General features: G+C 35.5%; 1 protein-coding gene across 1 annotated transcript in view; it reads left to right on the top strand.

Moving 5' to 3' along the window:
- The first annotated feature begins 9192 nt into the window (after positions 1–9192).
- Positions 9193–16448, top strand: part of LOC142225073 (uncharacterized) — a 49218-nt gene continuing 41962 nt past the window's right edge. Inside the window, exons 1-4 of the mRNA XM_075294848.1 lie at positions 9193–9235; positions 9524–9582; positions 9745–9891; positions 13057–13298. Coding sequence (XP_075150963.1) covers positions 9193–9235; positions 9524–9582; positions 9745–9891; positions 13057–13298 — 491 coding nt within the window. The remainder of the gene's footprint in view (positions 9236–9523; positions 9583–9744; positions 9892–13056; positions 13299–16448) is intronic.

The raw sequence follows: 16448 nt of genomic DNA on the forward strand, positions 1-16448 counted from the left end.
AATGAGTTTCCGGACTCTGCCCCAGGGAAATCAACAATAATTTATTGGTATGCAAAATGCAAGCGTGGTGAAATGAGCACGGAGGACGGTGAACGCAGTGGACGCCCGAAAGAGGTGGTTACCGACGTAAACATCACAAAAATGCACAAAATGATTTTGAATGACCGTAAAATGAAGTTGATCGAGATAGCAGACGCCTTAAAGATATCAAAGGAATGTGTTGGTCATATCATTCATCAATATTTGGATATGCGGAAGCTCTGTGCAAAATGGGTGCCTCGCGAGCTCACATTTGACCAAAAACAACAACGTGTTGATGATTCTGAGCGGTGTTTGCAGCTGTTAACTCGTAATACACTCGAGTTATTCCGTCGATATGTGACAATGGATGAAACATGGCTCCATCACTATACTCCTGAGTCCAATCGACAGTCGGCTGAGTGGACAGCGACCGGTGAACCGTCTCCGAAGCGTGGAAAGACTCAAAAGTCCGCTGGCAAAGTAATGGCCTTTGTTTTTTGGGATGCGCATGGATTAATTTTTATCGATTATCTTGAGAAGGGAAAAACCATCAACAGTGACTATTATATGGCGTTATTAGAGCGTTTGAAGGTCGAAATCGCGGCAAAACGGCCCCATATGAAGAAGAAAAAAGTTTTGTTGCACCAAGACAACGCACCGTGCCACAAGTCATTGAGAAAGATGGCAAAAATCCATGAATTGGGCTTCGAATTGCTTCCACACCCACCGTATTCTCCAGATCTGGCCCCCAGCGACTTTTTCTTGTTCTCAGACCTGAAAAGGATGCTCGCAGGGAAAAAATTTGGCTGCAATGAAGAGGTGATCGCCGAAACTGAGGCCTATTTTGAGGCAAAACCGAAGGTGTACTACCAAAATAGTATCAACAAATTTGAAGGTCGTTATAATCGTTGTATCGCTCTTGAGGGAACTATGTTGAATAATGAAAACGAGTTTTGACAAAAAAAAAATTTTTTTCTTTGTTAGACCGGGGACTTATCAGCCAACCGTTAGAACACTTAGGCATAGGAGACCATAAATTCAGTGTTAGATACTCTGAGACCCCTAACCAATTTTCAAGCACAATATTGAAGAATTAGCTATCACACACTGAACAAAAGTTTGATCTAATATGAAAGAATATGCAAATTAGATTTTAGGTCACGCAATTGACATAAGATTAAGGATAAATTTCTTTAAAATAAAGAAATTTTCATTAAAATAAAGTTTATAATCTTTACTTTTAAAATTTGCTTCTTTAAGTTTAAGAGAGAATATTTGAAATTCGCGTCCCTCTGTCAAAGTGGTATGTCTTTGAAGTATTTGAAGTCATTCAAGTAAAGAAAACCAGTTTTGATATAAAGACAAAATCTACAAATTAAGTGATATATTGATTCTTTGGATTAATGATAAAAAAAGCTTCAAACATAGGCTAAGATTTATACATAGGATTTTGCATTTTTGAAGTATTTGTTATAATTTGGATTTTTAAACTGAAATTTATTTGTACATGAATAACTTTGTTAATATATAGCAAAACGAAAATGAAAATTCGATAGATTAGGACTGTATTCTAATTTTAATTTTATAGAGCCTAGATGTAAAGTCATATAGCTCCCTAAAATCTGTCCTTATTTTAATGAAGCCGAATCTTTGGCTTGAAATGAATACCAAAACCACCAAGGGAAGGTCAAAATTTTTGGATCCAAGTAACATATTTTTGAGTGCATGCAGATCCTACAGTCTCCATCACTAGCTCTTTGTAAATTTACTGAATTTCTATATCTAACTTTTAATAATTTTTTTTCGACATGCTCATAAAAATACCTTTGTTTTTGGCTCAATTTTAGCACTTTTCATCCAAATTAAATAAAATACATTGAAAGCAATCTTTAATTTCCATAAATAAACGAACGCAGTTTACCCAATGACAACATCGTCCCTTCATCTGCATATTTATGGATACAAGGTCCAACAAAACCAACACTAAAAATACTTCTGAATGTAAGGTTTATAAGCTTTCGAAAAATGTGCCAAATCGAAAACGTTTTTACATTTTTCATACGATGACAATCTTAGTGTTTCTTTCGTTTCATCTCGCATTTTTCTTGCAGACCATTTCTCTGTGGCTGTTTTCACTTCCTGTGAATTTTTATGCTTTTAACAAGTACCCTTTTTGAAATGGTCAGAAAAAAAAAGCGATAAGAAAAGTGAATCTTTATGGAGATTTTAAAAAGAATTTTATTTACTTTACAATTTCATAAATGAAATGCACCAGAGAGAACCTAAAGTAAGGTAAATTGTTTGTTTTTTTGTTTTTTTTTTTTTATTGGTTTATAGTGTTTGCCAATATTTGGACAACAGGAGCAGCAAAGCCCATAGGTTTTTCTGTTAACTGTTGCCATAAAATCTGCTGCTTATTGCATTGAAATGTATTTTCGTAGCTAAAAAAACAAGTGCACAGCAGGGGTTGCTTTTTGGCATATTCAATTTTTTCCCAGTTAGTTGTATACCCTACAATAGAATGGAGTTCATTTCGATTTTCTCGATTTGTAAACAAAAAACAAACGATTTGTAAACAAAATCCTGATTGGGTAGAATATTTCGCGAAGGTCCGTTCTGGGTTTCGTGAACATACGTTCACAATTGGGCAATGTAGTTTTTTCTATTAGTGTAGGATCTTGCTTGGTCGATTTCGTCCCTATATCTTTTTGTCTCCTTTCTCCTTAATTGTATTGCGATATAAATCCCATAGATTTACCCATAGATATGAAATAAGCCTTAATAATGTTTAAAAATTTCTTGCTTTTGTGGGGACTTTTTTGTAATTCAGATTGCTGATCAATATTTTTGAAATCCTTTCATTGAAGGTGGACTCCATTAGAGTAAGCAGTATTTTGTTCCATAAGAGGACAAAAGCAATTCAGTGAATATGAATGTAAGTTGTAGGTTTACTGGTGGCCTTTGGTGGTTTTATTCTTAACCATTTTATCACAATGTCCGACATATTAATACAAAACAATATAAATTCCCAACATTTGTTTTTTCATACACTTTACTTTGTTTTTTTTTTCGGGGAAAGGGACAATATCTGTTTGTGGGCATTGGATATGCTTTTGGTTTGTGATGAAGGTGGTGAAATAGCCTGGCGAATTTTTTTTTTTCACTGACAAAAGTAATTTGCATATTTAAGCGATAAACATTATTGTTAATTTTAAACAATGCTACGCAAAATTCGAAAATAGGTACCAACATTTTGAGCATAAATAAAATAAAATTCACTGAATTGTCCGGAATGATGGGCAAATCGTGACTGCATGAAAGGAACATTACATTACTCCGAAAAGAGCTGAAATAGTTAGTACAGTAGACCGCTATAATTATACCACTAACGGAGACCGTTTTACGAATAGTTAGCTAATATAATTATACCCTCCACCATAGGATGAGGGGTATACAAACCCCCATAAACTATATATATTCTGGTCCGTCTGTTGAAATCACGCTAACTTCCGAACGAAACAAGCTATCGACTTGAAACTTGGCACAAGTAGTTGTTATTGATGTAGGTCGGATGGTATTGCAAATGGGTCATATCGGACCACTTTATATTCTGGGTCGTGGTGAAATTCTGAGTCGATATAAGCATGTCCGTCCGTCCGTCTGTTGAAATCACGCTAACTTCCGAACGAAACAAGCTATCGACTTGAAACTTGGCACAAGTAGTAGTTATTGATGTAGGTCGGATGGTATTGCAAATGGGTCATATCGGACCACTTTTACGTATAGCCCCCATATAAACCGACGCTCAGATTTGGCTTGCAGAGCCTCTTGGAGGAGCAAAATTCATCCGATCCGGTTGAAAGTTGGTACATGGTGCTAGTATATGGTCTTTAACAACCATGCAAAATTGGTCCATATCGGTCCATAATTATATATATCCCTCATATAAACCGATGCCCAGATTTGGCTTGCGAAACCTCTAAGAGAAGCAAATTTCATCCGATCCGGCTGAAATTTGGTACATGGTGGCAGCATATGATCTCTAACAACCTTGCGAAAATTGGTACATATAAGTCCATAATTATATATAGCCCCCATATAAACCGATCCCCAAATTTGGCTTGCGGAGCCTCTAAGAGAAGCAAATTTCATCCAATCCGTCTGAAATTTGGTACAGGGTGTAAGTACATGGTCTCAAACAACTATGCAAAAAGTGGTCCACATCGGTCAATAATTATATATAGCCCCCATATAAACCGATCCCCCGATTTGGTTTGCGGAGCGTCTTGGACGAGCAAATTTCATCCGATCTGGCCGAAATTTGGTACATGGTGTTAGTATATGGTCTATAATGACCATGCAAAAATTGGTCCACATCGGTCCATAATTATATATAGCCTCCATATAAACCGATCACCAGATTTGACTTTTGGAGCCTCTTGGAAGACCAAAATTCATCTGATTCAGTTAAAATTTGGAAAGTGGTGTTAATATATGGCCTCAAACATCCATGCAAAAGTTGGTACAAATCGGTCCATAATTATATATAGCCACCATATGAACCAATCCCCAGATTTGAACTCCATATAAGCGACCCCCATATTTCAATTCTGGCTCTCTACGTACCGTGCAAAAGTCCATATCGCTTCGTAATTATTTGTAGACTGACCTATACATACCTTTTTTGTCTACTATATACCACGTATGGGCTAACTCACAATTTAGAAAACGATGTTAAGAAGTTTTAAGATACCACAACCCAAGTAATTGGATTATTGATGACAGTCTTTCGTATAAGTTTCTACGCAATCCATGGTGGAGGGTACATACGATTCGGCCTGGCCGAACTTACGGCCGTATAAACTTGTTTAAATTCAATTTATTTAAAGATTATCGTAATTTTATTTTGATAGATTCTTATTAATACACTTCTAACATATGGTCGAAATCGAGATTTTAGCGGCACAAAATTCTTTCCACCAAGTTAGCTTTACAAAATTTGGTGAGTAGATTTGTTGTTATAATCAAATACACACAAAAAAATAATTTTTTCCTCCCAAACGAAATTTTAGACAAACAAAGTTCGTTTGTTATTTGCTTTTCGCTGTAAGGAAGTGTTTTTGGATGAAAAGTACATACGTTTTGTGATAAACGTTTATTCTTTTCCAGGATGTAAAAACAATTTCATAAAGGCTAACTCTAATAAAAAAAAACATTGTTTTCTTGCTAATTGCATTTTCCCTCATATCTTTCTCACATCCAGGAGGTTTTTTAGTTCTTAACACCTTTTTCTGTAATACCAACAATGTAGAAGAAATTATATGATTTTATAAATTTTTAAAATTTTATTTACCTTTCGCCTGGACGGAGAATCGAACCGCGGACCATGCACTTTGTAAGCCAACACACTAACCACTGAGCTATGTACCTGTTATGGTCATCAATAGATAATTATTCATATAAGTTATATTTATATAGCATAGCTTGCGGCGCACACGAACCGAATAAACAAAGTTTATTTAAAAGAAACAAACATTTAGTTTGACACCGTGGAGCATTGGTTGCTACGTCCGACGTGCATGCCAAGGGTCGTGGGTTCGATCCCTGCCAAAGTTTTTTTTGTTTTTTTTTTACATGTAACACCACGAAGGAGCAGTCTGAGACACATCATTTAGTATACAGATCATCAAAGAATTAAATTCGGTGTCGATTTAGCGATGTCCGTATGTACGTCTACCTGTCCATCTTTTCATATATTTTTGTGTCCAAAGTACATCTCGCAGTTTAAGTCCGATCATCCTGAAATTTGGCATAGCTCTTACATTTGTTCAAAGACGATCCCTATGGGGACCTATGCCTAAATATGAACCGACTTCTTCCAAATTAGTAGGACTCTATTCTGAATAGTTACTTGTGTCAAATTTGAAGTTAATTGAAGCAAAGATGCGACAGACGGACATAGGTACATGAGCTCAGAGACCAGACCTGATCATTATTGCCACGTGTCTATATCGTCTCTTTCTACACGCAAAAAAATAATTCTTTCCTCCCAAACGAAATTTTAGACAAACAAAGTTCGTTTTTCATTTGCTTTTCGCTGTAAGGAAGTGTATTTGGATGAAAAGTACATACGTTTTGTGATAAACGTTTATTCTTTTCCAGGATGTAAAAACAATTTCATAAAGACTGACTCTAATAAAAAAACATTGTTTTCTTGCTAATTGCATTTTCCCTCACATCTTTCTCACATCCACGAGGTTTTTTAGTTCTTAACACCTTTTCCTGTAATACCAACAATGTACGATTTTATAAATTTTTTAATTTTTTTTACCTTTCGCCTGGACGGAGAATCGAACCGCCAACACACTAACCACTGAGCTATGTACCTGTTATGGTCATCAATAGATAAATATCCCTATAAGTTATATTTATATATCATAGCTTGCGGCGCCCACGAACCGAATAAACAAAGTTTATTTAACAGAAACAAACATTTAGTTTGGCACCGTGGAGCAGTGGTTGCTACGTCCGACTTGCATGCCAAGGGTCGTGGGTTCGATCCCTGCCAAAGTTTTTTTTTTTTACATTTCAGATATGTTCGGAAGATTCCGAAAAAATGTTCAACATTACATTGTACTCTATTAAATTTTGAACTGTAAAATGTGTCTTATTAAAGACCTAAAGTCAGAAAAGAACAGTGTTTGATATAAACGAAATGGACTGTGTTGTTGTTTCAAAAATAACTGTTTTTATTGAAAAAATAAAAATTTTGTAACAAACGAATTTTTTTGGTGATAAAAGTTTTCGAAGCAATTCAAAAAACGTTTTCGGTACACGTTTTCCAAACTTTTTTTCTTTGCCTGTAGAATTTACCAAAAAAGGCGGATCACGCCCCCTTTTTAAAGGAATTGCTATAAATACCCTCAAGCTAGGTAGATGCACCAAAAATTGTATACATATTTCTAGGTAAGCGGACCACGCTTGTTTATTTTTTGTTTATTTTTACGTTAACGGTTAATGTTTTAATTATGTTTAGGTTCTCGCAAAAAAAGAAATATATGAGTCAGAGCTATTCATAGCTCTGAGTTTTATTTATAGTATTGTTGTGCACCCTGGAATCCTTTTGTTTCGGGTCTCAGATGTATTTTCTGCAAGGCAATCTACGGTTACTACTGAAATCTCGTATATTTGTGATACATATGTTAATATTTTGTATATTGTGGCATACATTCGGTACAATTCGTATTTTGTGAAAAATATTTCACTGCTATTTCACTTTTATGTACAATATTCAAATTTCGAAGACAAAGCAATAAATGTTTTAAAAATCCAATTTAATACCAGTAAATGATGCCAAATGGTCCGTGCGAGAAAATGCTCTTCTCGCTGTGTTCATCTCCGTCATCACCGTCTGACTTTGCTCCAATGTGTAATTCCTTAAATATCAAATTCTGGTAGCATAGAAAGGTTTATATTCCCATGTATGAGTTTAAATCTGAACCGATTCGGATAAAATTTTAATCGGCTTACGAGCTGGTACAAAATATTAGTAGAACGTATTAGAAATATTTGCAACTTAAGTCAAGAAAATAAGCAATTGCGGAAAATTATTTATAATTAATCGGACGAAACGTATTAGGGGAATAGGTAAGTTTGAGGCATTTCTACAATTGTTGCTACTTATGAGGGGTGATTTTACAAGGATATTGTCTAGATCTCGCCAAGATAGATGATCAGTTGAGGTTTCGAAATCGGGTGACATTTACACAAGTCGGAGCTTTATCGAAATTATTACAGTGTGTACGATAGTACTACACTGAAAAAAGAGTTTTCTTTTCTGAGGAACGAAATTTTCGAAATTCGAAATTACACCACGTACCAAAGAATGAATTTTGCTCCTCCAAGAGGCTCCGGAGGACAAATCTGGGTATTGGTTTATATGGGGGCTATATATAATTATGAACTGATACGGACCAGTTTTTGCATAGTTGTTAGAGACCTTATACCAACACCTCGTACCAAGTTTCAACCAAATCGCATGAATTTTGCTCCTCCAAGAGGATCCGGAGGTCAAATCTGGGGATCGGTTTATATGACTTCTATATATAATTATGGACTGATGTGAAGCTATTCTTGCACGGTTTTTAGAGACCATATACTAACACCACGTACCAAATTTCAACCGGATCGGATGAATTTTTCTCCTCCAAGAGGCTACGGAGGTCAAATCTGGGGATCGGTTTATATGGGGGATTTATATAATTATGGACTTATATGAACCAATTTTTGCATGATTGTTAGAGACCATATATTAACGCCACGCACCAAATGTCAACCGCATCGGAAGAATTTTGCTCCTCCAAGAGGATCCGAAAGCCAAATCTGGTGGTCTGTTTATATGGGGGCTATACGTAAAAGTGGTCCAATATGGCCCATTTGCAACACCATCCTACATCAATAACAACTACTTATGCCAAGTTTCAAGTCGATAGCTTGTTTCGTTCGGAAGTTAGCGTAATTTTTACCAGACGGACGGACGAACATGCTTAGATCGACTCAGAATTTTACCACGACCCAGAAAAATTGCAGTGGGTAGTGCAAATTTATGAAAAAATAATAACTAAACTATTTTAATATTTTTTTTGCAATAGAAATAAGTTAATTATCATCCGTACAACTATGTAAAATTTCACTAAAATACACTTATAAATTCACTTAAAATAATTTAATGATTTAAAGGACTTAAGATAAGAACTCATCGAGTGGGTGCATGAAGTTTGCTCCTTAAATTTTTTGAATATAACAATGAGTTGAAAGACTTAAGAAACGAAAATTTCAGGGGCACTTTTCATGACGTTTGTGTCTTAAGTTTTTTAATCTCAATATTAATTTGAAAAATCTTAGCAACGAACTTTTCCATATTATCAAGCATTTTAATGTCTGGAGATTAGGTTAAGTATAGTGGATGTCCCTTATTTTAGGGTTACGTAGTCTAAGCAGTCCAATGTGGGACCACAAGCGGTATCTCGCTTATCGATTAGTATAAGCCGATTCTATTTTTAGCTCAATGACAAGGCTCCTTCATTTTTATAGGCCAGTCCGAACGGTGTTTTAGATTAAAGTGAAGTCACTTGGAGAAGCTTTGAATCTATCAAAAATGTCACCAGCAATATGGAGAAAGCACCACTGGTACATGTTTTGAGATTGACCCTTGGTATGTACAGCAATTGCTAGCCATTGCATCGCTCTTACCCAACTATTTTTCGGTTTAGGTTGTAAGTACATTTAAATAGATCTTCAGATATATGGAGCTTGAACTTTAAGGTCTATGTTTAAGGTACAGCACAATATAGAGCTCTTCTTACGTTCATTATATAGTTGAAAATTAATATATATGATCGCCAGCATACGTAAACAAATTTATACTGAGTCTATTTTGTAATTTCATCCACATGACCATTGTTTATTAAAATTTAATTTGAAAGACATGTATTCATTTAAGATGCAATTAAAATGCAGACCTTACCTGCAGCATATGATTGCATTCAACGTAAATTGCCTGTAGCAACTTTTTTCCTTAATGGAGACCAGTCATAAGTTTGTTAACAAAAGTCTTTTCTCTTTTCCTATTCTACTATTTCATTCAAAAAGCCTATTTGTCCAAAACACCCGCATAAAATCTAAGAATCTTTAAATCAGAAACATTCTACAAAATATCCTCAGGGGTTTAAAGCTGATGCTGAAGAAAATTTCAAGATTCCCAGGCTTCGTCAGGCTTACAAGTGCATGGAGATAGATGTACAAAAAGCCCTTAAAACATTCATCACCAGTAACAATTACGGAAAGAGATGGTGGTTGTTAGTTCTGTTGGTAGGTTCCAGAGAGACCAAAGCCACAAAAAAACACAAGAACCAAGACATAAAACAACCTTGAATCATTTTGCTTTAAACCCAGAGATTAGGTTTATGATGGTATGTTTTTCTGCCACATCTTCTGGAATAAAAGACGAAAGAGGCGAGGGGCGATGACTAAAAAATAACACAAATGCATCATCAACATACCACCATCATCCCATTATCACATACCAGACGCACTTGCCGCCACAGCCGCCTATGCATCAGGCTGCCGCACAATCATGACTAAAAACTCCAATGACGATGAGTTAGGCAGGGGGATCATTATTGGTCAAGTTTGTGTCGGTGGTGGCCGTGGTCTTGGTTTAGTTTCAACGATTGCTGGAAACTCGTGAAATAAATCGCAGTCAAGTAACATCAATACCCACAAAAAATAGAAGCCAAAGGCAAATAAAAATCCATTGGAGGGAGAGCAACCGAGATAATGTTACCTCATGATGGAAGGATCCTTTTTCGCTTAGCCGTCTTGTATTGAAAAGCAATAGAACTGCCACTAAACGATCGATAAAAACCACCTGAAAGAGGAAACCCTTGTCTGTCCATTTGTCTTTTCGCTTGCTCGTCCATCTTCACTTGTTTGTGATGATACTAAATTGCTTAGGTTCCGCATGGTATTGCGTGAGCCAGGAAGGTGTATACAACACTTTTGGCTTATAAAGGAGTTCCGAAAAAAAATTAAATGCTTTAAAGCTTCAAGCAAAATCATATAAAAATCACGTTTAAGTTATGCTGAAATAGAAGAGTTTTCTCGCAATCGTTATTTTTAAGGAATAATGACTAGCAGGTAACCTTCAGAAATACGAACAGTGGTTAGGGTATGTAGAGAATTAAATGCGTATTTTTGTAGTAAAGAAGTAAAAAAGGATAAGGAATATAACGGGATATGGAGTTTGAGATCCACGGACGGACACCAGACGGTGACAATCGGTACACCGGCGGATTGAAGTTTAGGGTGAGGATGGGACAGGGTTTAAATGTAATGGACCCAGATCCTTAAGACGGAAGTCTCAGTAATAACACGAAACCAGATAGGATACACAGAATCACAGTTTGTCTAAATACGATCTGAGACTGGAAACTAAGTCTGTTTGGGTGACTCAAACAGAAAAAAACTAGGCACTTATTGATGGACTGTAAATCATGACCTAAATCCAAGTATGGACGATATATCTGCACCGAAAAAATATTGTCGTGATGCCCCAATGTTTTTCCTGAGCAATTTTATTTGCGATGCTAAATCTTTATCATTCTTTATCATTATTGTCAACGTTTGTTCACGAGCAACATCTGATATCTCTAGGAAGGGGTAGTGGAGCGACTTGAAACTTCACAGGCAACCAATATTCATTAATGAAAATGATTTTCGCTCACCGGAAAAAATTTCGGTCATGAAAGGGTTAAGGAGACTACCATTTTCATTGTTTCTTCTATGAGAGGTTGTGATTTCGTTTAGATCTCTCTCATTTACACTTAAACCCTATTTCCGCTTTGAGTTTATTGTAATAAATATCATGACAATGTGAGCCACTGTAAATTTAATTCTTTTGAGTTCTATGGCAATTTAGAAATGATGGCGGGGATAACATTGATGATTTCTTGTAGTGTTGAACTCTGTTGTTTTTTTTTATCCATGTTTAGGCGTTGTGAAATCCACCTGTTGCAAAGAGCTCATATTTTTAGCCTCAAGCTTAGATGAGATATGGAATGATCAAAAAAGGATGAAAAAATAATACAGAAATAAAACGAAATATATACAACGAATGATGGCCCCAAGGAATTAAGTATAAAATCGTGCATCATCTTTTTTTGCAAGTTTTTTTTTTTTGTATTTTCGGCCGTGACTATGGCTACAAATTACAAAGGGAATATTTAACGAATTCCTAAGTAAGGACAGGCATATTAATGAAGCTCTCATCTATAAAGTCAGAGATTCTCATACGCACACACATATACCCACATCACCATTCATTCACCCTCAAAAAAAATCGCTTCTCTAACATATGTTCCAAACATATTTTGCAGGAAGCACATATATTATTGGATACTGTCGAAACATTAATATGTTCGTTTTATGTGAGCATATTATATGTTTGGAAGCATTTTGAGTCCAAAAATAGTATATGCTTGAAAGAATTCCCCAAAGAAGATTGTGCTCATTCCCTCACATAATTTTCACTTCCACGAAATTTTTGAGTTCTTCGCATCTTTTTCTGTAATACAAATATGCTGTTTTTTTTCAAATGTCTATTCTCTTGGTTCCGAATATTCATTCTAATATTCAAATTAAATAATATTTAGACTTAAGCATATTAAATTTTTGGCCTCATCATGAAACAGTTTTCGGAAACAACATACAAGCGGTTTCACAGAAATTGCTCTCATTTCATTCTCTCGTTGTGTTATGTTGATATCTTTTTATTCAACCCTCCCGGTTTCCATCTCTATTTCTTTCTCTATACTAACTCTCTCTCTCTGTCGCTCTCTGAATCAAGTATCCCAACATATATATGTTTACTCGAAATTTGTAAATTTATATATGTTTACATTCACACATATTATTTTTATGAAATATTCATGCCCCAAACATAATATATTCTAACATATTAACATATGTGTCCCAAACATTTTGTGTTAGTTTAGGAACATTACATGTTTGTACTTAAATGTATTGTGTTTAAAAATTGTGCCCGAAACACATTTTGTTTATATCGGAACATATGAAAAACATATTTTTCTAACAGTGTTGTTCTACAAAAAGCAGCATTTAATTGCTGCAAACAAAAACAACAACAACAGAAAATGCTTGAGACTATCATTTCCCCCCGACAACAGAAAAAGAGCTCCAATCAATAATGAGTTAAGCTTTTATGTGAGATATGCGTATCGAATGCTTAGCTATACTCCTAGATGGTAACAACACAATCACCACGATGTTAAAATTGAAGTTTTATTAAAAACAATAACAACAACAATAAAGATGTGTAAAAACATTAATACAACAATACCATAAACGCCAACAACTATCTCATCATCATCGCCACCACCACCACCAACACCATTACCATCATCGACATCGTAATCATCGAAGCCTATGATACGACAACAATAACATCTGCAATAGTTCGCTACATCATTCTCATCGCCAATGCATTATCAACAACAACAGCAACAACATCTTCAACTATCGCCACCAGCATGGACACAAAGTCATCAACACGAACCACAGACACCACCACCACTATCAGCCACAATGGCTCCACTCAAAGGAGCGCATCATTCACTTATTTTTACAATAACACCAATAAAAAGCACTTCATGCTGCCAATCAATCAATCATTCACTCACTCAGTCACCTATTCACTAGTTCGTAGGCTTACTTTTCAGACATCAACGTGTTTAGGTATTAACCACATATTCCATGTTCACATCTCGTAGGAAAAGTTTGAATAAGAAAGTCTAAATGGGTATAAGGTGTGGTTTGGGGCGACTCATAAATACTCTACATTACACACCTGGAATCTTAGAGAGATTTTGTAAATATAGTTTTTGTTAGGCCAAAATTTTATCATGATAGTTCCAATTAAAAAGACAATTACAAACGGCCGTAAGTTAGGCCAGGCCGAATCTAATGTATCCTCCACCATGGATTGCGTAGCAACTTCTACCAAAGACTGTCATCCACAATCGAATTACTTGGGTTGTGGTAATACCTACCTATGGCAAGGTATCTTAGAACTTCTTGACATCGTCTTCCAAATTGTAAGTTAGTCTATATGTGGTTTATATTAGACAAAAAAACAGATTAAACACGTATATAATTCAGTTATTGACCGGTATATATAGAGAAGTCTACCAATAAATATGAACCAATATGAACTTTTGCGCGGCAATTAGAGAGCCAGAATTGATATATGGGGAATCGCTTTATATGCGGGCTATATACAATTACGAACCGATATGGACCAATTTTTTTGTGTGATTGAGGATCGGTTTATCTGCGGGCTATAACATATATAACTATAGATCGATATGAACCAAATTTGGCATGGTTGTTAGCGTCCATATACTAGCACACTGTACCAAATTTAAACCGGAAGGTCAAATCTGGGAATCGGTTTATATGGGGGCTATATTTAATTATGGACCGATATGGATAAAATCTTGCATGGTTGTTAGTGTTAATATATTTAAAGAAAATACAAACTTTCCACTGAGTGTGTAAATATAACCATAGCGATAGGCGGTAGGAGAACACTTATTTACGTGTATTTCTTATGGGAAGCCCAAAATCCGCGACGGAATACCGTGACGGCTAGCAGCGTGTCGCTAAATTAAAACTTATTCTAACTCCTTGGCGAAAACCGGTATAGTGTTGCCATCGCTTATCAATTTTTTTTTAACTCACCACTAGGAATTGCTGTTGCCTGGACACGTGTAGATTATTTTTTCTTGAAATAACTCAACAAATAACAAGCCATTGTATGTTTTTATTCAACTTCATTGTTTAATATTGTCAAAGCGTGCTGTATTGACAACAAAAACGCTAGGAAGCGTAAAAAAGGGAATTATTCGCCGTCAAGCTTATTGTATTTGCCGTTGCGGCAAAAATGTTTCGCCTACCGCCTATCGCTATGGTTATATTCGAATCGGATGAAATTTGCTCCTCCAAGAGGCTCCAAAATCAAATCTGGGGATAGGTTTATTTGGCGGCTATATATGATTATGGACCGATATAGACTAATTTTTTCATGCTTGTTAAATACCATATACTAACACCACGTACCAAATTTTAGCCGGATTGGATGAATTTTGCTCCTCCAAGAGGCACCGGAGGTCAAATCTGGGGATCGGTTTATATGGGGGCTACATATAATTATGGACCGATATGGACCAATTGTTGCATGTTTGTTAGAGACCATATACTAACACTACGTCCCACTTTGGAACTGGATCGGATGAAAGTTGCTCCTTCAAGAGGCCCCGGAGGTCAAGAGGCACGGTTGTTAGAGACCATATACTAACAGCATGTACCAAATTTCAACCGGATCGGATGAGTTTTGCTCCTCCAAGAGGCTCCGCAAGCCAAATCTGAGCGTCGGTTTATATGGGGGCTATACGTAAAAGTGGTCCGATATGGCCCATTTTAAATACCATCCGACCTACATCAATAACAACTACTTGTGCCAAGTTTCAAGTCGATAGCTTGTTTCGTTCGGAAGTTAGCGTGATTTCAACAGATGGACGGACATGCTTAGATCGACTCAAAACTTTACCACGACCCAGAATATATATACTTTATGGGTTCTGAGAGCAATATTTCGATGTGTTACAAACGGAATGACAAAGTTAATATACCCTCCATCCTATGGTGGAGGGTATAACAAGTAAGTAAAGTCTAAAGTCGGGCGTGGGTGACTATATTATACCCTTCACAACTATGTAGACCACAATTTGTGTTGCCATCTCAACTCCTTCAAATATATATCCTTATGATTTATCGGGCGATAAATATGTATTCGATATATAGGACAATTTGAGTACACCCAGAAAAAAGTGACCCCTTCTTAAAGTTAAAATGAACTAATTGTGAAGAAAGTTGAACTTCGTATAGCGCCAAAGACATTTTTATTTTTTTGAACAATGTGATTTTCGTTGAAATTAGGTAGAATGCATTCCATATATTAGTTAATATTTTCTTATATTTATGTACCACTATACTACAGAATGAAAAAATTTAACTGAATTGAATTCATATATGGAATGATTTTATTGAACTTTTTTCATTCATTGGGACAAATCTTACATATTTGTGCACTGAAAAAAATATTGTCGTGAGGTCAAAGATTTCATGTCTTTAAAATACGAATGCAAATTTTGCTTAGCATAGAAGACCCATTTCTCTAATATAAAGTTTTTTCCTTGTCCAAAAGTCGATAAACTTTTCAATGAAGTCGTATTGTCCTTATAATTAAGTGATTTGACTTAAAAATGGGTATCATAACATGAAAGAAAAACTGTTTGTGTTAAGGTCAACTTGACTTTAATAATTCAGAAAAATTCTTTAAATTTAATGAAATTGTCTTTAAATTTGTTCCCTTTTTGCATCTTGACTACAAAGCAAAAAATCGTTCAAATATAGGACATGTTTTTCAACACTTTATTTTAAAGATGCTTTTTACTTGAAACATAGCATAATGTCTATTGGAAGTCGAGTCTTAATTCGGGAAATAAAGTTGTCGTTAACTCGTTTTTAAAGGATTTTATTAGGATATGAAGAAAAAAGGCTGAAAAAGCAACAAATTAAAATTTGCTTCCTAGAAGCAAGTACACAAAACTCAAATTTAAAAGGGAATTGTGTCTTAAAAGTATCCTTACTTGTATTCTCAGCATCTTTGGCTCGGAATCAATACCAAATTTTTTAAAGTAAAGACAAAATCTTTGGAACCGGGCAATTTTATTTATTTATATAGGCAATTTTTTCTTCAATAAAATACACGTTTTATTAATATATTA

This window comes from Haematobia irritans, chromosome 2 (genome assembly GCF_050003625.1).
Source record: "Haematobia irritans isolate KBUSLIRL chromosome 2, ASM5000362v1, whole genome shotgun sequence".
NCBI classification, from domain to species: domain Eukaryota; kingdom Metazoa; phylum Arthropoda; class Insecta; order Diptera; family Muscidae; genus Haematobia; species Haematobia irritans.